Genomic DNA, 24,198 nt, shown 5'->3' with positions numbered 1-24,198 from the left:
AAGCATTTTTTTTCTTGCTTCCCTTCCTGTTCTCCTCCCAGACAGTCCCCGTTCTTTGGCTTGTTGCAGCTCAGTCGTTCCCTCTTGCCTAGGCACAGAGGTGAGCAGGCTGGTGGTCCTTCCAGCAGGTAGGCTGCTTCCAGCAGGTGGTGTTCTTGCTGTCTCATCACTTGACAGGATAAAAAAAAAAAAAGGAAATAAATTTTTCTTGGTTTCAGCCACTGCAGAACATTCTGCCAGCTGCCTGCATCGAGGCCTGTGCCCAGTGCTGCCTCTCCCCATTGTTCCATATCATCTCTTCTCTTTAGCCTATGAAAATAAAAACTAGACTTTCCCATTCTTCAGGGGAATACCTTGTGTGGGAAGAGTCAACCTTGATAGCCAGAAGAGGAGAGCTTGTGTTGCCAGTTTTGAGTGGTTAATTTGAGCCCTCAGCACTGTATTTGCTCCTCCAAAATCTTGTGTATGTGCCTGCTCCTCGCGAGATGCTTTGTGCCTCCCTGCTGGTGCTTCCCTTTTCCTTGAGCATCCCTGCTGCTAGTCGCTCCACTGCCTCTCAGTTTTCAATTCCTAGCTATATCCTTAACTCGAGTGACATTTTTTTTGCTTAGGATGCTTATAAGCTGATCCCTTATTGTCGCTTCATCTTCTCATTTTTACCAAAGCTGCCTCTCCAGCTCTCCAGAGTTGTTCTTCCTTCCTTCCTCTTTCATCTTCCAGCAGAGGAAGGAAAGGGAGGTTTCCTTTTCTCTCTTCCTCTGCGTGATTGATGTTAGCAGTGAAGGAGAGTGGGGTCCCAGCTGGTAACATCCACTGTTCCTCCCCATTACCCAAACAAGGAGGCTGCTCCGTCCCACTGGATATGCTCTGCCATTCCAAGCACAGAAAAGGGCTTGTTCTCAACAGTAATGTTGTCTGATCTGCCTTTCAGCATCTTCCTATCTATGCAAAGTTGGCCCACTCTACTTATCTAGCAAAGTGGAATGGGCTTTTGGCACGTTGTCAAGCATGATCTCTATGAGCTTGTTCTACCTGTAGATAACCCTGAATGGGTTGTATGGAACTGTGACAGTTTATCCTGAAGTTCAAAGGTGTGTGTGGTGCTTTCAGCCCCCAACCCATGTCCTGTACACGCCAGTCTGTCTGGCAGCCATGAGTATTCTGAGGACATGACTGATGTATTCCCTTCAGCAGGTATGCTGTATTCCAAAAAAACTGTTGTTAATCTGGTTTTTGAAAGCAGCCCTGTCAGTGATTCTTAGTTCTTCTAACTTTTCAGTAACTACAATGAGGAGAAACACCAGGTTCCTTTGTTGCTCTCAGAAACTGGCAGAGATCTTGAGATCTTCAAGTTTTACCTACAGTCATGCCCTGCTCTGTCAGCCTTTCATTTCTGAAAGCCTTTTATTTGTGTAGGATCAGAAATTTCTTCTGTAACTGCTTATCTTCTAAGGGACAGATTCAGAGGTGCACAGTTTAATCAGAGATTTCCAATAGGAAGCTTTGCTATAGAGCCTCATTGAAATGCTTCATCTCTGCATGTACTTCCCAAGGAGCTCTTCATCTGCCTCTTAGCATCAGAAAAGATAACGAGAAGCAATAGATACAGAAGTATGTAGTAGATACAACAGGTGCCCAGTGAAATTTTACTAACAAAGAACAGAGCCTCTTTTTAAAAATTTTCTATATGAAGCATTCCATGGAAAAATGAATAATTCTGTTTATTTCTTAATAATGCACGTGAATTGAGTTGTTACTTCTGTACTGAAGTAGTTATCCAAGAGTAGAGAGGCAGTGCCTTTCACTGTTTTATGGTGGCAGTGTGTCATTGCCAGAGGTGACAGTGTTTAAAAATAGAGGAATAACCTCACTGCAAAAGGATATGAAAGAGCTAAGTAAAGGGAAGGGGTTGTTTATGGTTCACTGCGTAATTGTTTACTATTTAAGATACATCTGTGACCATTTTAAATGCTCTCTTAACTTTATATTCATTCCCCTGCACTTAGATCACCATAGCTTTTCTTCAGTCGACATCTTGGTGTTGAGCATGTGTCCATAGGATTAGAAAAAAAGGAGGATTTTCAAGTCATTTTTAGTCATTTTATGGGCCTGGGGGGCGTGCAGCATTGTGAATGATGTGAATGATGTTTAGCAGTACTTCCTATGCAGAATTGTCCTTGAAGAAGAATTGGTTTGCAGCCGCTGGAGCAAGTGACATACCGACAGACTCACTTTATATCAGGACAGCAAACAGAATGTTTGAAATGACCTTGTCATGGACCACTTGATCTTTCAGCCCGCATTGTAGCGTTTTACAATGTGCTTTTCATTAAATTACTATGTCTTAATGGAATTTGAATAATTTTAAACTTCTAGGGAATTACGCTGCTTCTCATTTCCATTAGATTTGACAGTGACATTGTAAGTTATTTTACCAGCATTTAACTCACCTTGCATAGTTCATAAGTTGAAAAGGTATCAAGTTCAAAGCCTGAGAGCTGCTATCCAAGCAGAAAAAAGTCAATGGTGATTTATGGTGATTAAATTACCTTTAAGCCAGATTATATTCATCAAGCCTCGGTGAGCTTAAAGAAAACTGATTGAAGAACTACCTTTAGCTTAACGTGGCTAAGCTGTGCAGAGTGTGTAAATAGCCATGAAACTGGAGAGATGAGGGCTCTGTGGGGAAGAACCCACAAAAATCCTCAAAAGTTATCACAGAATAATTTAGATTTGCAGGTTTCTCTTGGGATCATCTACTCCAAACAGGGTCAGTTAGAGCAGCTTGCCCAAGACCACATCCAACTGGGTTTGCAGTATCTCCAAGGATGGAGACCTCCACAACTGTTCTTGGGCGCTCTGTTCCAGGGCATGACCACACTCACAGCAAAAAAATAAAAAAAAATAAAAAAAGAGTTATATAGTGTTCAAAAAGAAATTCATATGCTTTAATTTCTGTCCAGTGCCTCTTGTTCTGTTGTGTGAGTGAAACACACCAGTGTTTGTCTAGTTTAAATACTGCCAAATCTGGTCTTTCATCCACTGGCTTCTTTGCTCCAAGACTTCCCTGCTGGTCTCAGGGGCGTGTGATACCTGAAAGCCAATCGTAGTGGTGAAGAAGGCATTGAGTATCGTGCCCATGTCCATGTAACCAGGTCCTTTGCTCTCTTTGGCAGTGGGCCCACGTTTTCCCTGATCTTCCTTTTGCCTGTTTCCCATCATATCCCTTGCCAGATTCAATTCCAGGTCAACTTTGGGTTTCCTAGCATCATCCCTGCAAGATCATATGGAAACAGTGTTCTTGTGGGTCACCTGTCACACTGATGTCACACTGCACCAACACTTACTTCAAAGTAGCCCTCACCTACTTCTATCTGATCAGGAAGTCTACAGCAGCTTACCCATTACATAATTACATGAGCACCCATTTTGGTCTGCCTGCTTGTTTTTGATTAACTCCAGACCCATACCAACATGCAGAATTCCATGCATTACTGTTTTTTTCTCAGTGTAAAGGGCCTTCTCCTTACATCCCAACTTGTCCCCCTTAAACAACCAACATCCCTCCATCACAGCACTCCAGTCATTTGTGTTATTCCACCAAATCTCCATGCTTCAGGGGAGCTCACGGTCCTGGAACTGCACAGGTAACTCAGATCTTCCTGTAGTAGTACAGAGGCATTTCAGAGAATCACCCAAGTCTGCTAATTCCCCAGGACAGACCTGAGAGCTTTCCCCCCCAGGCTGTAGTGCAGCCACCTCCTTTATCACATGCCTGTACACAAATGGGTGCCACTTCAGCTGTTTTGTGGATTGCTGTTTTGTTATTTTCTCACACCACTTTATGTCCTTGGCTTGACTACAGTGTCCACAAGTGTCTTAGATGCTTGTTCAGGAATCACTCTCTGCCCTGGCTTTTCTAGGTTAGGCTGACTCTACCAGGTTGCCTAGCCCATTGAGAAAGCTCTATCTAGGTAGGTGGCTTCTATCTCTTCCAAGCAGCTGTTGACTCTCAGAGAGGACTCCGTGGTTATGGAAACTCACTCTTGCCAACAGCAGCCATTCAACCAGTCACTGACCAGTACAAGATTATTGGCTCTTTGTGACTAGGATGGATGGGCTGCACCCACCATACGCATTGGGGATCAGATGAACCCCACAGGGTTTGCCTTATGCTAAGCAAGATGAGGCCCTTCTGCATATTATGCTTCTTTCAGGAGCTGAGATATACAAAACTCAGCAATCTGCAAGTGCTAGAAAGCTCAAGCTCTGCATCCTCATCCTTACAGTGCTCTGATGATAAGGGAAGTTTTGAACCCCATTTCTGTGACACCCTCTGCTGTAGTTATGAACAGTTTGTTGCTGTCCTTAGTGTGATACTTTCAGGCAATTAATCCTTAGTATGGCCTTTTTATGCCTGAATCTTCTTTGAATAGATTTGCTGAAGTTACACGGCAGAGCTTCTCTTCTTACATTTAGGAAAAAAGGCTTAGTTTCAGATTTGAGTCAATGTTCTTCAAAGAATGAGTTACTTTTAAGTAGTCACTCCTGCATGTGTTCAATAACCGTGTTTTGATTTAGCTTTATTAGATTTAAAATCAATATTGCTTTTCATACCAATGACCTAATCCCTGTTAAAGCTCTGCCCTGACAGCTTTCAAAGTTCAGCACTTTTTTTATAAGCTTGTGAAACGGGTACAGTCTGAACTCCTTAAAAGAAAGGACATTAATCTATTTACCTCTGCGGGTTTAAAAATAGTGCACATACATTTTTGCTCCAAATAAAAATCATAAGCAGTTTGAGACCGGGTGCTGAGAATTCTGCATCACTGATCCATTTGCAAAACGCTTGGGCTTGTTGAATTACAGTGAAATTACATTGTTCCCTTTGTTTTAGCAGGCACGTTTGGAGAGGTCTGATTAGAATGATGCTCTTCTTGCAGTTGGTTTCTGTAAAGATGCTGTAAGTTTAGCGTCCTCAGTTTCCTCTTAACTAACTACAAAAGAGCACAAGTTTCGGAGGCGTCTTCAGGGAAAATCCTCACAGTTATTTACAGTAGTTTGTGAAAATTCTTGATAAAATTCATGGGATGATTGCAGAAGAAGCTGGACAAACAGCGAAGCAGAAGCCCTCTGAGAGCATTTGTCTCTCTTATTTTTTCAGGATTGCTGGACATGTTGGTGGTTGTTACGCTATTTGTGAATTCACTAGCATCCGTAGATGAGTAGGCATAAGAGGTTCTGATAGCTTAAGGGGGAAAATCAAGTGCAAACTAAGGGGCCTTCATTACTTAGGATGTAGTATTTCTTTAGTAGCGCTTAATGTTGAGACTAAACTGACCTTTCTGTTGCTTTACTGTTGCTTCAGACCTTGTTTATAAGATAAGAGCTATAGTTCATGATTTCTCTTTTCACGAAACTGACTCAGGAGAGCACAGTAAACTTGACCTGCAGTAAGTTACATTTTACTATCAATTAACCTCCTGGATGTTTGCAGATAATATCAAAACCCAACGAGCCAGCTCGCCAGCATGAAAGCCACCCAGAGGAGACAGAAGAAGAGCTTCGAGAACACCAAGCCCTTTTGGAGGAGCCGTACAGTGACAGGGTGTCGAGCCAAAAGGAGGTCCCAGGGCTGGCCAATATGGTGCAAGTGAAGCAAGAACCCATCGAGAGCGATGAGGAGGAAGCTGAGCCGCAGCAGGAGCTGGAGTCTGGGCAGAGGCAGGCTGAGCAGGAGCTGCTCTTCCGCCAGGTGAGCTCAGAATGCGCTGGGGGCTCCTGGAGCTGAGGTGTTTAGCAGCATCTGGAGTGACAGGTTGAATCTGTGTACGCTATTGTGGATGAAAGTCAAGGAGATAACCAGCCCTCACCTCACAGATACTTACAGCTGCTAGGAGAGGGTGTCAGAAATCTGTTAGTTACAGACCCCAATTCCTGAAAAATAGCTTAAGATTTTCCCAGCCTTTCAATGGCAGTTTGTAATCATCGTATCAAACTTCCCTTTTATGTGTAGAGAATGGGAAGGTTAGTACTAAACTAATTGGACGTACTTGCCTTGTGCTTGCAGACACATCCCTAAGTGTCCCAGAGAGGACAGGACTTGGTGTTTGTGAGGGTGATGATACAAGCCTCTGGGACAGAGGGCGGTGGGAAAAAGCCTTGCAGGAAAGCAGTGTAATTGTTTTACAAAGTAAATCCTTTATTAGCCAAATCCGAAATGGTCACTCTGATTTTTGTGACTACTCCTAACATTTTTTGAGCACTAAATACTATCAGAGAAATTGCTCATGCGAGGGATCCTAGCAGAGGATTTTGTTTTATGATTCTAACATTCTAAAGCAAATTGACAACTGCAGAGGAGGGCTAGATAAGGGTTGGAGTGTCAAAGTGATTTTTTTGGAGAGGATTCCTTCTTCAGCACTGCACATCCCAGAGATCACAGGTGCGCTCCCTTTTGATGGGAAAGACCAGAGGCTTGGGATTAGAAGCATAAAATCCAGTAACCGTGTAGTATGGCATTACCTCCCAATTACGTGGCAGTCTCCCAGAAAACACTGTGGTAGCAGTAACGAGTGAGAAAGTTACAATTCTCTGGAGGGACCTGAAGTGCTCAGCTTGTCATTGCTGCCCTTAGTGCCTGACTGTACCTTGAGCCTCGTGAACCCCTGCACAGCCCCTGCAGCCAAGAACAGATTGCTGAAGCACTGCCAGGGTGTAGCTCTCAGAATAAATCCACAACCCTTGGCTAGGGAAGGCAGACTGGTGCCAGGCTTGCTGTTGTAATGTCTGAATCAGGTGCAAATTGCTTGCTCTGCATAGATGTTTGCATTGAACTGCTTGCTGCTGTCTCCCTGGCACTGCAGGGCTGGCTTGTGGGCCCCACATGTCACTGCCTGCAGCTCAGGGACATCTTCAGTCCCAAGTTGAGGAGCATTCTCTTCATAACGGTGCTGCCTTGAGGGGTTGATGCCATTGCCAACCATGCTTGTGCAAAGCAATCTCCTAGATTTATGCAATCACATGTAGGCCTCGTTTCTCTAGTAAGAATGAATAAATGAACATGATGTGAAGTGCTGCTGATGTTGGACCTTCTGTGAGGCTACCTTCAGTAGCTACCTGCTTCTCTTCCCCACAGCAAGCCCTCCTGTTGGAGCAGCAGCGCATTCACCAGCTGAGAAACTACCAGGCATCGCTGGAGGCAGCTGGGATGCCAGTCTCCTTTGGAGGCCATCGGCCCCTGTCCCGTGCACAGTCCTCACCCGCCTCGGCCACCTTCCCTATGTCCGTACAGGAGCCACCCACTAAGCCAAGGTTCACTACAGGTAATGTTGGAGAGTGCTGGAAACCAGTCGGTGGGGCTGTGGTAGCTGTTCTGCTTCACGTTGTGCTTTTCTGTCCCCTGTCCGAGGGCTGAGTCTCAGCTGGCTGTGAGCTCCGTAACATCCTGTCGTCTTTGAGAATGTGATTGGTCATCCTGTGCCCTGTTGTCCTGCTTTTGCATTCCTTTGAGGGACAGACACCCTGTAGTCCAGACAGAAAACAGTCTGCAAAAATCAATAGAAACATAGCGTGGTACTTTAATTATGTATCTCCAAAAAGAAGAAAAAGAAAAGGGCAAGTCATACACTGTGACAAGGCTGATTTAGGTGCAAGGAGGAGGAAGGCAATGTTACTGACGAAGGACAGTGTGCCAAAGGCAGTATCTGTCGGCTGTATTTTCTGCACCTTCTCCAGTCCCTGCATAATCTCATGCCATAAGTTATCCAGTTTGGGCTTTGTGCCAGACTACCCTTCCTTCCACAGCACTCTGCCTGGGAGTCAGTTGCCTGTGGGTTAGGAAAAGCGAGGCGAGTTGATCATTCCAAGATGTCAGTGTGGAGGAGCAGAGGGAAGAGCACTTTCATACCTGTTCAGTCTTCATCTCAAAACAAAAATTATGAGTGCAATTCTGTATTTGTCTCACGAAAATCAGAAATGCAAAAAGATGTTAAAAAAGATGTTAGTCTCCCCACAAAGATTTAAGGTCAAGAATAGCTATTCTTCCTAAATCAGGCAGGGCTTGTGAGTGCCTTTTTTCCATCCAAATCTTTTCTGTCTATTCATAACAGATAAAAGTAAATTATGTGCAACTTGTCAAAACCCACATTAGGTAATTAGGCAACCTTATTTTGAAGGTTCTGCCTTCTTCCCGAGATGTCGAGCTCTTATTTTGTGAATGAACATTTTGCCATCTGATATATGCCCTGAGGAAAGGAGAAAAAAATGCTGCAGTAAGGGCAACTCATGATCTATCCATTTAATCTTATTTCACCCACTCTTTTTTTGCATCATTAAAATCAGCACTGTGAATTAGATACTGATGGGATAGTGATAGTGATGCATTAAAGCTGGCTTTGTTCTGTAGCTGTTAATTGCTGGGTGGGAGGCATGTGCAATCAGCTCTCTAAAAGTCCAGGTAGTAGCTAATTTTTGAAAATCAGCCTTTCAAGTCTCCATCTGCTGCTAATATTTAAACTTTCAATTTTAGCAAAAATACGTTTCCAGTGTAGCCAGTTACAGCACCAAGATTATTCTAGCTTTTGGCTTTAGCCAGGAGTGTAAAGAAAGGTAATCCTCCAGCTCACAGTCAAACCAAGGTGAAACTTGAGCATCTAACACTCCTAGTCCCAAACCTTGCTCCTTTGAAAACAAATGGAAGCATGGCCCTACTACAGGAGATTATTCATTCTTCTCTCTCTTCCCTTCACCTCCAGTACTTAAGTTGCCTTGTCAATCATGCACAAGACTGAATATACAGTAACATTTCCTACCAGAAGATGTATGTGTCACTCAGATATGTGCCTCTGAATTTCGTTAAAATTACATCAGAATGTGACAGGAAGTACACAGGTCTGGAGAACGATGCTGCATTGGAAGGACACTGGTGGAGTGTTATGATTTGTGTTCCTTATAGGAAAGGTTACAAAAAACGGCCTACATTAAGAAGTAAAAAAAAACCCTGCATTGCTTTTATATGGTGTTGTACATGTATTTAAGCCAGTGCAATGACGTGCACAATGTACAGTCTATTTCACCTGTTAAACTTCCTTTTTATGGCATTTATCCATGTCCAGACTCCAAGGGCTTGATTTTTCCACTGCCTTGCATCTCATGCACGTCTCTTCATTTACAACAGATAGATGGAGGAGGGAAAACACAATTAATTGCTGCCAAGAGAGAAGGTGGTTCTTGGCATTCGCTGGCACTAGTAAATTTGAAGCCCTCTGCACACTCAGGCTGGCAATCTCTTGTTTCCTTCCCTTTTTAATTCCCAGAGAGAGATCTTTCAGACAAGCAGAGTTACTGTATATCCCACATGCATTCTTACCCAGGCAAAGGACTTGTTTAGTTAACCTGCACTATTTGCTGACAGTGACAGGAAAGAGAGCCTACTGCTCTGAGCACAGAAAGGAAAGGCAGCTATCTCAAATGTTGAGCATGTGTGCGCTACTAAGGCTGGTTCTGTTTTCCTGAAGCAGTCTGTAGTCTATCAGTGATTGTGTTTTGGAGGTGGATACTAAAGCTTAATCGCTGGGATTGAACTTTTCTTTGAAAGGCAGGAAATTAAAGCCTTGGGGATTTTTCAAAGCAAGTGATGCCGAAGTGCATTGGGCTTCTTTTTCACTAGGAGAACCCATCTGTTTGATAAGTGGCTGCTTTGGAGATTGATTCCAACACAAATATGTGCTTTGGATTTCGGAGAAGTTAAGATTTGAATTCTTGTGATCATTTGGTGGGAGGGGTGGAAAAACAGGCCTCTTTCAGTGGCCCTAATGAAGCCAGCATGATTACGCTAGACACAAATGTGGCTCCTACAGATCAATTCTTGTCCAACAAACAAAGGGATAGTTCCTCACTTTCACTTTCAGAATACTGTACAGAAAAGGGCTAATGCTTTCTCTGGGCAGAAGTAGGACCAGATAGCCTGTAATTCTGTTCTTGATGTATAATTTGTTTTCCTGTCTCTGCCAGTGACTAGTACCTGAGACTTCAAAGGTAAAGAAAAACAGCAACACGATGTACTTACTACTCAAACATGATGTGTGTTACTGCACATGAAAGTGAAAACAGTGCCCTTCCTGACTTCTGCAAGCAGTTCATTTTGTATCCTGAAGCATGGCATTAAATTTTCCTTCATAGCAGAATATGAAAGAAAGTTAGTTGTTGAACTTGCCCTCACTAGCATGAATAGCCCCCTGACTTTAATGAGTACTTCTGCATGCACTGTTCTACACACTTCAATAGGGCTTCTCAGGTTAGGCCATTAATTTGCATAGCTCCAATTATCCAGTCTCTGATCTCCTCTAAAAACGGCACCACAAATTATTCTGATGTTCTGCTTTAAAGTATTTTTCTTTTCTGATGAAGGCATTTGTTCTCTCCTGTGCAGAGTGATGTAATTATCTGAACCTCAAATCATATGTTTGTTCTGCCAGGAAAGGCGAGTTGGTTGTAGTGTAGTGCTGACCTTTAAAAATGATTGTCGTGTCTGAAAGAGTACTGCTTCCAACATCACTTACTTTAACTCCTAATGGCCAACGTAATTAAATATTTTAAGCTTAAATTATCAAGATTTCCTTTGTGTATATGTCTTCATCTGAGTGTCCACGGCCACAATGAGCAACTTGGAGCAGTTCCCTTCTCTTCGCTGAGAGGTGGCTGACTGCTGTTATCGGTGAATCTTTGGAGAAACTTCATAGCTCATCCAAGCTATATAAACCCTGCTGTAGTGCTGCAGTTCCCATTAACTTCAGAAATAAGGACGAGTAGGCATCCTACCACCACATTTTCCAAAACCTTTTCCTTTAACTCCTTTTTCTATCTTGTATTTAACAGGCTCGGTTAGTAAAATCCATTTTAGATGTACAGATGCATTTTAAACACACCTGCAGCTTTCTGGCATTTGCAGATGTGGATGAAGAGGTGCTGGTTTGTGTGGCTGGGGATCAAGCCCACAGGTGCTTGTGTTTGCTCTCCTCGTTGTGGCACTGAATAAGGTGAGCTGGTAAATGCCGCTGCCTGGTTCTGAGCTGACACCAGGCTCCTCCAAAAAAAACTGGGATTGGAGGATGTCAGGAGAGTGACAGAAGAGTGTAAGACATTGCAAAAATCTGAATTTTCCTTTGTTTTTATCACTGGTTTGATCTGTGTTGCATTCTGCCCTGCCAGTGCTACCCAGGCATGAAACAGAAGCCGCTGATCTGGCCAGATATTGTTTTGTTTGCATAGCTGGGGTTACATCCTGATGGTATTAGAGGAGTTAATATTTAAACCTTAGGAACTTGGGAAAAACACCTTTAAAAAGAAGCACAAATTGCAACACAGACTCTCATACTTAATATTTAAGTAGTGCTGGACCTCTTCCCCAACTGTGCAGTGCACTCAGTATAATTCACTGTCAAGATGTGACGAGTTCCTGAGAAGCCAAAAGATTTGTCAGAATTACAATCTGGGAAACTAAAGACTGCTTAAAAACTACTCACAGCTGCTTGGAAATGCTTGATTCTTCCTCAGATTCTAAGGGCGTGATATTGAGCTAGCCTCAGGCTTAGCTGCAGGATGGAATGTCCTTTCCAGCTTCTAATTCTGCATGTTCCTGTATTGTATTTTACTTTCTCAATTTATGAGTGAATTCCTGGTGCACTCTCTCACCAGTTCTCCATGCAGCATGCTTTCCTCTTGCCCTTCTCTTTGGCCATCCCCAGAGTGCTTCACTTGTTCTGTCTTTTTGTGTTTGCTTGCAGGCTTCTCTGTATGCTGTCCTCACTGCTGGGGAGTGGTATTGCTTTGGTATTTTTTAATTGCTTTTCCAACTAGTCATTATTAGTAGAAACTGTTGATTACACATGACAATATTTTTTCTAAACAGTTCCAAACAGCTGACTTTAAAGCTTTCAGGCTGTGAGTAAATCCCCACGTTTGCTTGCTCTGTAGAAAGTTAAGCTTTGAGCATTGCCAGCAAGAACATCTCCAGCACGGGATTCCAGTTGGACTTGCTGTTCTGTCATTTACCAGTAACCGAGCACTGGCAAGAATTGTGTGTATTCCTACTGTGCTGCAGTACAGCCTGTCTCTGGCAAGGGAATGCAATGCACATGTCAGTGCCTCGAGAAGTTACCATCCTGACCCCTAAAGCAGGATGGTCCTGCTCTGAGTCAAGGGTGTACACAGGCAAGTCAGCAGCGAATTGCTTGCTGCTCATGCTTCTTTTTGCTTAAACTCAAGGTTCATCCTGTCTTAATGTATATGTTCAATATATACATGTGCACTCTTTTGCTTCAAATGTGTAACGTGCAGTTGAAGCCCCTGTAGATGTGTCTGGAAGCCAGAGATGACAGAACTGCTTTCCTTTGTTTAGTATCAGCACTTTACCCAAACCCAGTGCAGTCTCACGTGATCTTGGAAGGCGCCTACATGGAGACCTTTGGGATAGCAAATACTTAGTCAAAGTACCTGACATCCCCTGAAGATGACTTCATTAATTAACCTCAGAGGAAAAGTGAGCAGTTACAGACCTCACACTGGTCTAATTAAACTGGAGGGGTTTTAAGGACAGTTAGCCTTACTGCTGGTCTTCACTTTCTCCTCGGATGGCATTGCAGTGCTTGGCTTTGCCCAGCAGCTCCTGATGGCATCTGATGATGAATCAAACAGGGGAGCCCTTTACAGAGCACTGCGGCACAATCTTATTTAACTGAACTTTGGCTAACCCAGAGCCCATCAATTCACCAGCACTCCATTCCCTTCCTAGAACTGAATGGGTTGTGTTGTTTTGCCTTTTTTCCTTTGTGCTCACCTACAGCCAAGCAAGGAGCTGCCAGGTACCTTCCCTGAGGCACAATAGCTGAGTGTCAGTGCCAGACTTTGCCTCAGAGGGGAGGGCCAAGTTTTGCAGTGGCAGAACATGCCTGCACTCAGTCAGAAGGTGCAATTTCAGCTCCGGTCAGGCCTGCTAGCTGGGGTTTCGTGCCCCGTGTGTATTCAGTCCTCTTTGAACTCCTTGCAGCTGCAGATTGTGCTGTTTATCAATACTTCAGCTGCTCACCTGAGGCTGGCTCAGGTTGGCCTTGCAAGCTGCCCTGGCGCTGCTAGGTCCAGTGGGATTTAGGAGGATCAATGCCTGGCTGAAGGGAGGGGGAGATTGAAACATTTCACTGCGTCTTTTTTGCATAAGGGAAGAAAAATGTTGTGTCACCAGAGTGTGTAGCTAGGGAGGAACTGCTGGCTTTGTTCTGTGAAACACTGGCAGTGAAATTGCAGCTCCTGTTCCAAAACTGCACCCGGGCAGCTCCAGAGCACGAAGCAGTCTCCTACGCTGCTGTCATGCCATAAATAGTTGCAGTGCAAGGGGATTTAGCTAAATACCTGCATATCGTGCTGAATAATTATTCCCAAGTGTGCTCTAATAGTCTTAATTAGCGTGTTGCCAAATAATGTTGATGCGAAGACTTCAGCACATACTATGTTATAAAACATAGTGCCTGCTAACGACTTATTCCTTCTTGTTTTTAATCCCAAGCCCTAGAGTCATTTTAGCAGCAACTATTAAAGTACCCAGCCGACGAGTTTGAAGTCAGTCCCCTTCTAAATCATGTTCCAGCTCTGGCACACTGCACTCATACCAGTGCTGTCATTTGTCACCTCCTTCTGTCACTGTCACAACCTCTGCCTGAAGTGATGGTGGTGACTCTTTCCTGTATCTACTGAGATTTCTAAAGGAGGGGATTGCTGTAGGTTTGGTTCTGTTTCAAAGCAGCTGCCCATCTCCTTTCTTGGCACCTTAGGCTGTCATCTCTTAGAGCTCTGTGGCTCCTGGTGAGACGTGCAAGTATTCAGTTGAATGCAAAGTGCTGTAGACCAAAAGGGAAGGGAAAAAAAAGAAAAAAAGATTTTTTTTCTTCCATATATCTGGCAAAACAGTTTCGTTCAATTAGATAATTTTGTAACTTCTGCTGCAGGCCTTGTCTATGACACCTTGATGCTGAAACATCAGTGTACCTGTGGAAACACAAACAGCCACCCGGAGCATGCGGGGAGGATCCAGAGCATCTGGTCCAGGCTGCAGGAGACAGGTCTCCGTGGCAAGTGCGAGGTAAAATGAGCACCAGCAAGGGGGAAGGGTGGTGGGCCTGGGGGAGAGAGCATCTGGTTTGCATGGTGGGTTGCACTGGTGGATTACAGGCAGCTTTAGGGGCCAGGTTCTGGTTTGGAAAGTAATGTGTGTGTACTGAACCTGCAGCTTGGACTGCTGATTGCTACCTGGATGTACAAACTTTATACTGCATTCCAGCTTTATCATTTTATAGCTCCAGCTGTTGGCAACGTTTGGCCATATGTGGCTTAAATTTAACACCTAGATGACGTTAATGCTTGTGTGTTTGCTTGTCAGGAGTGCTTCTCTAGCAGTCCGATTTCATTGCATTGCAGTGACTGTTAAAATTTTGTGAGATGCTGGAGAAGGCTCTTGCCTGATGTAAACTGTAGAGTTTGCAGTGAAGCTTCTCATGTAACTTTCAGCCCTATTCCCTGTAACCTGGAAGTCCTTATCAACTGTTAGATTTCAAAATGGCCAAATAGAAGAGCAGACATGAAGTCACCATCTCATTTGATATCGCTCCAATCATAACAGGAGCTGTGGAGCAAAAAGTTTATTTCTCAGAGGTTTATTAACTTTTTTTTAATACTCTGGTAATTAATGATCAGCCTACAGTGAAAACACTGTGAAAAGAATGAGGGTAGGTGGATGCAACTAAATGTTGTTCCTTCACGGATGGTTGGAAAAGCAAAGTATGTGAAAGTTGCTAAGATAAAAAGACTAGTGTTTAGAAATTATTATTCATAGCTGGTAGTAATGATGATAAATTAACAGTAGGGTTTGTTCATCAGTTCTCCGAGCATCTGAGGGGTTCAAATCACACTGCAAATATGAGTTGTGTCAGCATCTGTCTGGAAGGATTTTCTGAGCAGTCAAGAAATACATCCACGTGGTGGCAGCATTGCCATTAGATAAAGCTCCCCTGTCATAAGCGTGTTTATCCCTCAGCAGAGTAAGGAAGAACTTCAGAACTGTTTCAGTCTATGGAGACCCGTGTAAGTGAATTCTGGGATTATGGTGTCTGGCAAAATAAACCAAGCACCTCACTGCTGTCTAGCTCCTCTGGTTAGAAGTAGTGTTTAATTCACACTATGGTAATTGCCTTGTCTCCTACAGTTCTGTAGTGTGTGAAGTTCTTCATCCCAAGCAACTGTTGTTTTCCTGAAGTTACTTCAGGTTGGTCTGGCAGTAGGAGCTGGATTTGATGTTCCCCTGCTTCCTACCTGTGTGTCCCTCGTGACCACTGGTGAAATTCAGCTTCATTTTGACTCTTCCCTTCTCTGAAAGCGTTGTAATGCTAATTTCCTACCTGCGATCCTGTGTTTCTTTCTCTGCTGTCTTTCCTAAAGATCTCACCTGCCCTTTCTGGATACCTAGTCCTGTTTTTCTCTCATCAGCTTCCCCGTTCCTTTACACCTATTGTCCCCTACTCCTGCTCATACCCACATTGAAATTTTCTTCTTTATCCAGGCTTTGTGGGCACAGCCTTTCCCTCTCTCTCCATCTCCTCTCTCCCTCCTTGCTTCAGTGTTCTGTACTTGATAGGGTTTTTCCTGCAGCTGCAGACACTCGTTCACCTTCTGTTGTCCTTGACCAAAGTAATTCACTTCCATGTTGCAAAGCAATTTAGTCATTCCCTGTCCTAGTACTAGGTCTGTGGCAACTGCAGCAAGTCAACAGCAGCACCAGGGTTATGGCAATCAGCAGTTTGCCAGGTGTGTACATGCCTTTTCTCCCTCAGCTCCTCTTTTATTGTGTTACATTTTAGCTGGCATTGGTGACACTTCTGTGTGCACTCACTTTATATTCACTGTTGCAGGTCTTGTGCCACAGACATTATGAGCCAGTTAAGTAAGCCCAAGGGCCCGATGTGAAAATTGTTTGTGATTATTTAGTTAATCCATTTATTACAACTCATGTCTGTAAAAGGACAGTTTGAAATTGGAAGTTTCCTTATTCTTGCGTTTCCTCTTGCTTCCTGAACGGCCTTTTGCTGTGGTCTGGTTGTGGGTATAATTTGATTCTGTTAGCAGCAAGTGTTTGATAGAAATGCATTAAAACAGCACCCTGCATAGCACATAATCCTATATACTGTGTATTGATCATGCAGCTCCACTGGGGCCTCCATTCCTCTTCCAGAAGCAATTCAACACTTGGTCCCCACACAACTGCGTGCTCTGTTTTCTCATGCGAGCTTGAGCAATTCTCTGCGTCTGTCACCTGGAAGTTTTCTGTTGGTGGTTCTGTTGTGCACACGCCTCGTGCCGGGGAAGGACTCACAGATAAATATTGTGTTATGCATGCAAAAAAATGCACGCTTTGAAATTTCAGAAATGTGGAAAACCCATTTTCATCAAGCAACCCAGGGGCTCCTGCACAACCTGCCAAGGGCCGAGTTCCTGTCATTTCTCTTGCAGGCAATAGAAGGGATCCAGAAGGGGCATGAATATTTTTAGAACAGAAAAAGCACAGCGCTTCCCGCCCACCCACTCCTCTCATTTTTCAGCAGTGAAACAGATACGTATTTGCTGAAGTTATCCAAAAACCATTTTACATCCAGCTGAGGGGAAGATGTGCAGCAGATTTGCAGTGTGATAGGTAAAAGTCCAACAGGTTTACATGAGTTTAAAGATGACCCTTTGGAGTGAAAGCAGTTGTCCAAGCTTAATGACATCTGTGGCTTTAGAGCACGACTTGTTAAATTAAGTTAGCTTTATAAAATATGGCAATTACTCTGGTGTATGTTCAGAATTTAAAAGCACCAATTATACTAATTGAAGCAATCGCAATAAAACAGGCTCTCCCCCAAACGAGAACCCACAACTGTTGTATAGCATAATCCTCCCAGCCTTCATCAGAAGCACAGGAAATCAATAGGTTTTGTTGTGCGTTTTGGATGTAATCAAACCCTTGGACTGCTCGACCAGGATTGAGAAGAATTAGTTCCTGAGTCAGAGTCTGTCTCTAGGCACATCTTGGCAGCGATCCTGTGCTGTTCAGAGTACGAGCACTGCTGGCTGAAGCCCTCGGGTTAATTGGAGCTGCAGAGGACAGACGTGAAAAATAGAGCTTGGGCTGAGCCATCTGCTGGAGCGGAGATGCACGCAGAGATCCTGACAATGCATGGTGCTTGTGTTTGGCTTGAAGGCACGATCGGTCGCTGCTCCGACACCGCAGAACTGCTGGGCATCAGCTGTGCACCAAAAAATCCTCATTGCAAAGCACTGAGGTGGTGCCGGTGCCTGGGGAAAAGAAAAAGCTTTGTTGCCATTTCATGGCTTTGTGTGGCACAGAGGGAGGGGTGTAGGTGGGACAAGATCTGGTTCGCTGTTTCTCAAGTTTCATGTTCTCCCCTATTGAAACATCATGGGGTGAAAGGGTGGATAAAATGCAAACCTGGCATTTAATGGTTTGAAATGAGGGAAAACTAGCTAAGAAATAGAAGGAAGTGTGTCAAGCAGTGTGAGAGATGTTGTGAACGTCAAGTTCCATGCAGAAGAAGGCACAAATAAAGTGGATAAAGAGTTGCAGAAGGGTTAAGAGTTGTAAAGCGTGGTTCTGACAGCCAGGGAGTTGGTTAGACTATGGGGATGTTAATAAGAGTGAGAAGCTGGATAGAATCATAGAATCGTTTAGGTTGGGAAAGAACCTTAAGACCACAAGTCCAGCCATCCCCAACTGCGAAGTCCACCACTAACCCGTGTCCCTAAGCACCATACCTGCACATCTCTTAAACAGTTCCAGGGATGGGAGCTCCACCATCTCCCTGGGCAGCCTTTTCCAATGCCTGAGCACCCACTCCTTGAATATCCAATTGAAAACTCATCTGGCAAAACGTGAGACCATTTCTTCTCATCCTAAGCACTGCGAAGTCTCAGGACTAACCAAGCATCATGACTGAAAAGGCTAAGAGCTCTTGAAGTGAAGAACTGCTCAAATTTGGAGCACAGACAGCACACTGAGTGACATGTTGTGATAGATTTGGAAACCCATCACCCGCGTCTGAGGAATGCTTTGTTCCTTCTTTAGTCTGAGTGGGAATTGAGTTCGTTTTCTGGGTATCTTTGCATTAGAACTGAGGATCAAGATTTTGACATGTGAGCTGAGAGATAAGAATGGTGCAGAAGCATCTCAGGCACAATCCTTCACAGTCAGTGAATACTTGCTTTTTTCAGTTAGGAGTAGCTTTTTCCTTGCATGCATTTTACTGGAAGCACATAAGAAACTTCTCCGTCCTCTTGCAGCTCCCATTCCATTCATACTGCCAGGGAGGTCCCCGCACCCTGATGTTGAGCACAGACCTTTGATGGGCTTGTAGGGCCACCTCTGTTAACCAGGAGCATCCACAGAGGACCTGGCACCTTACTGCAGTGGGCGGCTGTTCTTGTGCATCCACGGGATGCCAAGAAATACAACAAACTATTTCTGTCTGTCCGCTAAATGTAGCAGCCGAAAATGGGTCAGTACATCTCGTTCAAAGGGAAAGAATTGGCATATGGGCAAAAGGGAAGCTGTAAAAGCCTCTAAGGGTAACTGAGAGAGGCTTACCATGAACAAAAAAGGAAGACAGGATGAAAGCTCAGGGGGGATTTGCCAGATATTTCCATCCCTTCTGGGTCCAGCATTTTTGTGATTATTGCCTCTTTAATGGGATGGTGTATTTTTGCTTCATCATTAACCCCAGGAAATGCTAGGTGGTGGAGCAGAGCACGGAGAAAATGAAAGAGGAACTGGAGAGCTGAGATGCCAAAGTTACGAGAGCCAGAGCGCGCGAGCACTCCTGCAGTGCTTTGATTTCTGCTGCCGTATGGCTCAAATGCTTTTACAAAGGGATTTCCTGCATGCTTTGAAACACGTGATGAGGGCTTCTGCTGAAGTTTTGAGATGCAATTCCCTAAAGTTTATTTTGCAGACTGTGCTGGGTAGATGGAGGGGCTGGTGCATGCACACTGGTGTGCATACACATTCCTGCACAGACTCTGCAGCGCACGCTAGGTGACGAGGAACATGTCTGCAGGAGAGTGATCCTGGGATCTCCACAGGAGGCTTTCAGAGCTTCCAGCATGTCTATTGCCAACTACTTGTATTTTACTATTACATAGAAGGAAAAAAAAAGTATAAAGTAATTCTGTTTTCTTTTTTTTTTCTGGAGATATGAGTGCATGCGAATTTCTGAAGCAAAGCCATCCCTATTTCAAAATAACTCCTTCCCCACCTCTTGTATTACCTCAAGCCTCAGCACTTGCTGACTCTGTGCATATTTCCCTTGCCACCATTTTGGAGGCAGTTGCAAGTTCCCAGTGCAAAAGACAAGATGTTTTTTCCACTGTCAGGAGCTTCTCTGGAATACCTGATATCCTCCAGGCAGCATCTGCCTGCCAGAGAGTGCTCGCTCCTGTGCAAGAGGCCAGCTTGTACTACCCAGCATGTTACATCACAAATGGGCAATAGAAACAAAAGGGAAGCCTCAAAGATCACAGAATGGCTTGGTTTGGAAAGGACCTTATAGCCCATCCAGCTTCAACCGCTGCCATGGGCAGGGTTACCAACAACTAGATCAGGTTGCCTGTGGCTCCGTCTGACCTGAAAGATATACTGGAACTCTATGAAAAGAGGTGTTAAAGACCCTAGTTTGTAAAAATCAGAATGAAGTTGGATCCTGTTGACATCAGTAGAAGTTTTGCAGTTTTTTTCATCAGTAAATCATTTTATGATGGTTTATAACTGAAATCCTGAATAACCAGTAGTTAGCAGTTCCTGTGTAGTTCAGCAAGTGCTCTCTGGTAAATATTTTTAAAATAAAGAAATAAAAAATCCAAAGATGACTTTGTATGTCAAGCTAGTATGTTCAACAAGGGTTTAATCCAGAATCTGTCCTACGAAGATTTTTTCATGTGAGAACCAGTGTTAGGTTTTTTGGTCGTTATCTTTATGACTTGCTAAGTTATGGAAAGAAAAAATACATATATTCAGCAGTGAGAGCTGAGCATTAAACCAGTGATCTCATCGCTCCTTTTCTTTCCTCTTTCAGTGCATTCGTGGAAGAAAAGCAACTCTAGAAGAGCTGCAGACAGTTCACTCGGAAGCTCATACACTGCTGTACGGCACAAACCCTCTGAACAGACAGAAACTGGACAGCAAGAAACTTCTAGGTATTGTTCACTGTGGGGTGGGCTGCCCTTCCTGATCCCCAGCATTCACACTACTGCCCACTGCCCCAGTTCTGGTGATCCCTTAGTCCTGCTGGTGTGAAAGGTGAGCACTTGGTGCTCTCACCAGCCCCAGCTATAGGCAGTTCCCAAGATGATTCTTCCCCCTCTACTGTCAGCATTGTCTTGAGTTATACATCTTCCTATCTTTGGGCAGATCCCTAAACCTTATCCAGCTACAGCTTCCTTGAATGAATGCCTTCAAAACCTAAAACCAACCTTTCTGAGGAGAAAAGATAATTTAGAGTCTATTATATCTTTGCACAGTCTACTCTGCACGTTAGAAGGTTCTCCTTTGCCTGATAGGAGCCGGAATACCCTGATAAGGACCTGGATCTGCAGCACCAACCAGCTGCACAGGCATCAACAAATAGTTGTCAGGACTGTGTGGATAATCCACAAGAAAGATGCAGGGGCCTCTTATTAAAAGTCCTACATTTGTTTAATTTTGAACGAGATTGTTTATTCCTTTCACTGGGAACTGGATCTTCCTGAAACAGGGCTGCTTCTGTAGACTATTTCCTTGCAGACTATGTAGAGGATGGTTGCTGGATAGCCATTTCCAACCAGAGCAACCAGTTCACATTGATTTTGGCACCTTACCATCATGGAACATCTTCTTTTCCCTTTGTTTTTTCCTCTTCGCAGCAGGAGGTAATAATCTGGAGGGGCAGTTTGTGAAGTTTTGCAGTGGGGATCAGCAAAAAGACAGTTCTGGAATCCAGAATTTAACAATGTTTATTTTGGGATTAGCTTCACTTTGAATGATATAAAAAGAGGATTAACTTGATGACCTGCACATTGCAACAGTCATAGCAAAAGAGCTGGAAAGATTTTTGCAACATATTCAGTATGTACATTAGATACCCAAAGAGGAAAGCTATTAGCCAGTTGTTTAAACATGTAATTAGCAGTGTATTTATAGCTAAGTTGCCATCTCTTTAAAACCCAGAGAAATGAGAAATAGACATCTCTGGCTGAATGATAGCACAATTAGTATATGCAGTTTAAGAAATTTATGATGTCATATCTTTGGTAGTGTAAAACTCTTGCTTTTCGTAAGGCATATCCATTAATCCAGAGAAACAGGGTGTAAATCTCCTCTGTAAATCTAAGAGGGCTCCTCATTTGCACTTGCACCACCTTCATTCTGACTGACCTCACTTCATCGAGCTGTAATGATGAAGCAGAGCTGAAGATGATGACCTGTCCCCATGAATTCCTCACGGTGGGATGCAGGCAGTCCTTCAGCACTGTTGGCTTCACCGAGCTGGATCAGATGGGGTTGACACCCTGTGTGGGACTGGGAGAAGCTCTGAATCACCCTACACTCACTCTCAGAAACAGCTTAAAGTCAGGCATTTGATACCCCTTGCAAGATGTAAATAAGTTTTTGGAGTGAACTGGGGAAACACTATAAGTGTTTCCTTCTCATTCAAATATCACGGCCTCTCAAAATACTTTGTCATTCACATTCAACTCTCGGCACAACCTGTATCAATAGTTCCACAGGTGTATTTGTGGAAAGAAAGTTTATTGTTATTCCCACATTTTGACTGAAATAAACCTGTTCAGAGAACCTGCAGGAGGAAAAACTCTACCCTTGAGTACTTCAGTATGTGTGCTGTGCACCCCACATGTCTTTCAGTTTTAAAATATCTCTAGAAATCAAGTTTCCTCTAGTGAATAAAAATAGTTCTGACACCTGAGGGCATTCCAGTACAAAGAGTTGCAGGCATATGTGTAATTTGCAAAGAACATTAAGTTGTCAAGGGGCTGTACTCCTGATAAATCAGTTCCGAGAATAACCTATTTCTGACTGAGACCAGAGTTTGGCTGGGATTGCAGCTGAAGCTTCAGCCATGTCCTAGCGTTGCCCAGCAGCTTTTCTATTACTGTTTGAGGCTGAAGACGTAGAAAGGACATTGAGATTGTTAGTTACAAGGGATTTTTGGTAGCACATAGAATTGCTCTGCTGTGAGCTCAGCTGTCTCAAAAACCACTACGGTTTCCTAACTTGTTGGCTTCCATAGTTCTGGGCTGGAGCTGAGAGAACAGCTTCTGATGTGTTGGGAACCCCCCCCCGAACAGTATATGTATCTGTGCACAGAGGTGAACAAGCCTGTAAGCATTCCCTTCAGCTGTGCTCTCTTTTTGAAAGTTTAAAAAGCTTTTAAATGTAAATAACAGCTTTGTGGGGTTCTTTTAAATACATTTGTGGGCTTAAATGTATGGCAGGTTTGAAGTCCAAGACCAAAGCTTCACATGAGGCTCATGTATGCAAATGTTAGCTTGGAAGACCTGAGTGTCTTGACGTATATGTGACTGTGATGGGATGACTTCCTCTGTCTAAGCTTTTTGCCTTTGATAAGTCTATGAGCAAGAGAAAGCATGAGAAATCTCAGTCTAGAAGGAAGAACTTGTGAAGCTGAAAGATGAAAACAAGGATTGCTTGGAGCAGAAGGAGACGTCTTCCTCCTACATACACAGTCTCCCTGAGCAACAGATACGAGGCTCTGGAGCTGGAAACAAAAGAGTGCCTGGATACCAAACAGAGCCCAGGATGCAATAAGCAAAGAATCATATTAAAACTAGTTCCACCAAAAAAGGGCAAGAGTCTTAGTAACTGGGGATTCCTTGCTAGGAGGCACTGAGGCCTCCGTTTGTTGCCAGATAACCTCTCCAGAGAGAGCTGCCATCTTCTGGGGACGTGTGTCAGAGATGTTAAGAAGACTCTACCAAGATGGCTGCTATCTGCTTGTTGTCATTCAAGTAGGGCCAGGGGAGGCTGCAACGAGGAAAATACAGAATATTGAAGGGGGCTTTGCATCCCTTGGAAAGACGCTGAAGGGATCAGGAGCACAAGCAGTATTCTTCTCTGTCCTCCCAACTGCTGGCTGGGTCATGGAAGGAAGAAGAACAGATCAGGAAAATTGCTGGCTGGGGAAATGGAGCTGGGATCAAGATTTTGGCCACTGTGATCTTGGGCAGGCCTTTGAGAGACCACGTATGTGGATGTCAGACAATGCAACTGAGCAGATGGGGCAGAAGTGTTTTGGGGAGCAGGCTGGCTGGATTGATTACCAGAGCTTTAAGACTAGATCTGATGGGGGAAGAGGATGGAGTTACTTGTGACAGAGAGGGGCCTGATAGTGCTGTCTTTTTAGTAAACTGGAGAAAAACTTCTCAGTTGCCCATTTGGATCTTGTGATAACATCACCAAAAGGGTTTAAACGTTCTTGCATTCCTCAAGAGATACCTGCTTCCTTAAAGTACCTCTATATACCAATGCATACAGTGCTGGAAATAAACAGGAAGAACTAGAGATCCATGATGTGTCACGGGGCCGTGAGCTCACTGTGATCACGAAGACATGGTGGGACAGCTCGCTTGACTGCAGTGCTGTCATGGATTGCTGTGTCCTCTTTAGGAAAGGCAGTCTGGCAAGACAAGGAGATGGAGTTGCTCTTTATGTGAGTGCAACTAGAATTTATCAAGCTTCACTCAGAGGGAATAATGAACAAGTGGAGAACGTGAGGGTAAAAATTAAGTGGTACGCTAACATAGGTGACACTGTTTTGGGTGTGTATTGCAGGCCACCTAGTCAGGAGGAGGAAGTGGATGAGGCCTTCTACAAACAGCTGGAAGTAGCCTCATGGTTCCTGGCACTAGTTCTCATGGGGGACTTCAACTATCCTGATATTTGTTTGATAAGCAACACAAGCAGGCACACAGAGTGCAGGTGGTTCCTGCAACGTGTTGGTGACTTTCTGGTGCAGGTGGTGCAAGAGCTGATGAGGAGGAGTGTATTACTTGACCTTGTTTTTACTAACAAGGAAGGCTGGTCAGGGG

At 44.0% G+C, this 24,198-nt stretch overlaps 1 protein-coding gene across 1 annotated transcript in view; it reads left to right on the top strand.

Annotated features, from left to right (window-relative positions):
• The window catches only part of HDAC4 (histone deacetylase 4), a 74,491-nt gene that overhangs the window by 16,355 nt on the left and 33,938 nt on the right, over window positions 1-24,198 (top strand). Inside the window, exons 7-10 of the mRNA XM_042874434.1 lie at window positions 5,498-5,755; window positions 7,139-7,325; window positions 14,001-14,134; window positions 20,169-20,289. Of these exons, the coding sequence (XP_042730368.1) occupies window positions 5,498-5,755; window positions 7,139-7,325; window positions 14,001-14,134; window positions 20,169-20,289 (700 nt within the window). The remainder of the gene's footprint in view (window positions 1-5,497; window positions 5,756-7,138; window positions 7,326-14,000; window positions 14,135-20,168; window positions 20,290-24,198) is intronic.

The sequence above is a fragment of the Lagopus leucura genome, unplaced genomic scaffold, assembly GCF_019238085.1.
Source record: "Lagopus leucura isolate 7727_CA_CO unplaced genomic scaffold, USGS_WTPT01 Super-Scaffold_100012, whole genome shotgun sequence".
NCBI lineage: Eukaryota > Metazoa > Chordata > Aves > Galliformes > Phasianidae > Lagopus > Lagopus leucura.
This window is presented reverse-complemented; position numbering and strand designations above follow the sequence as displayed.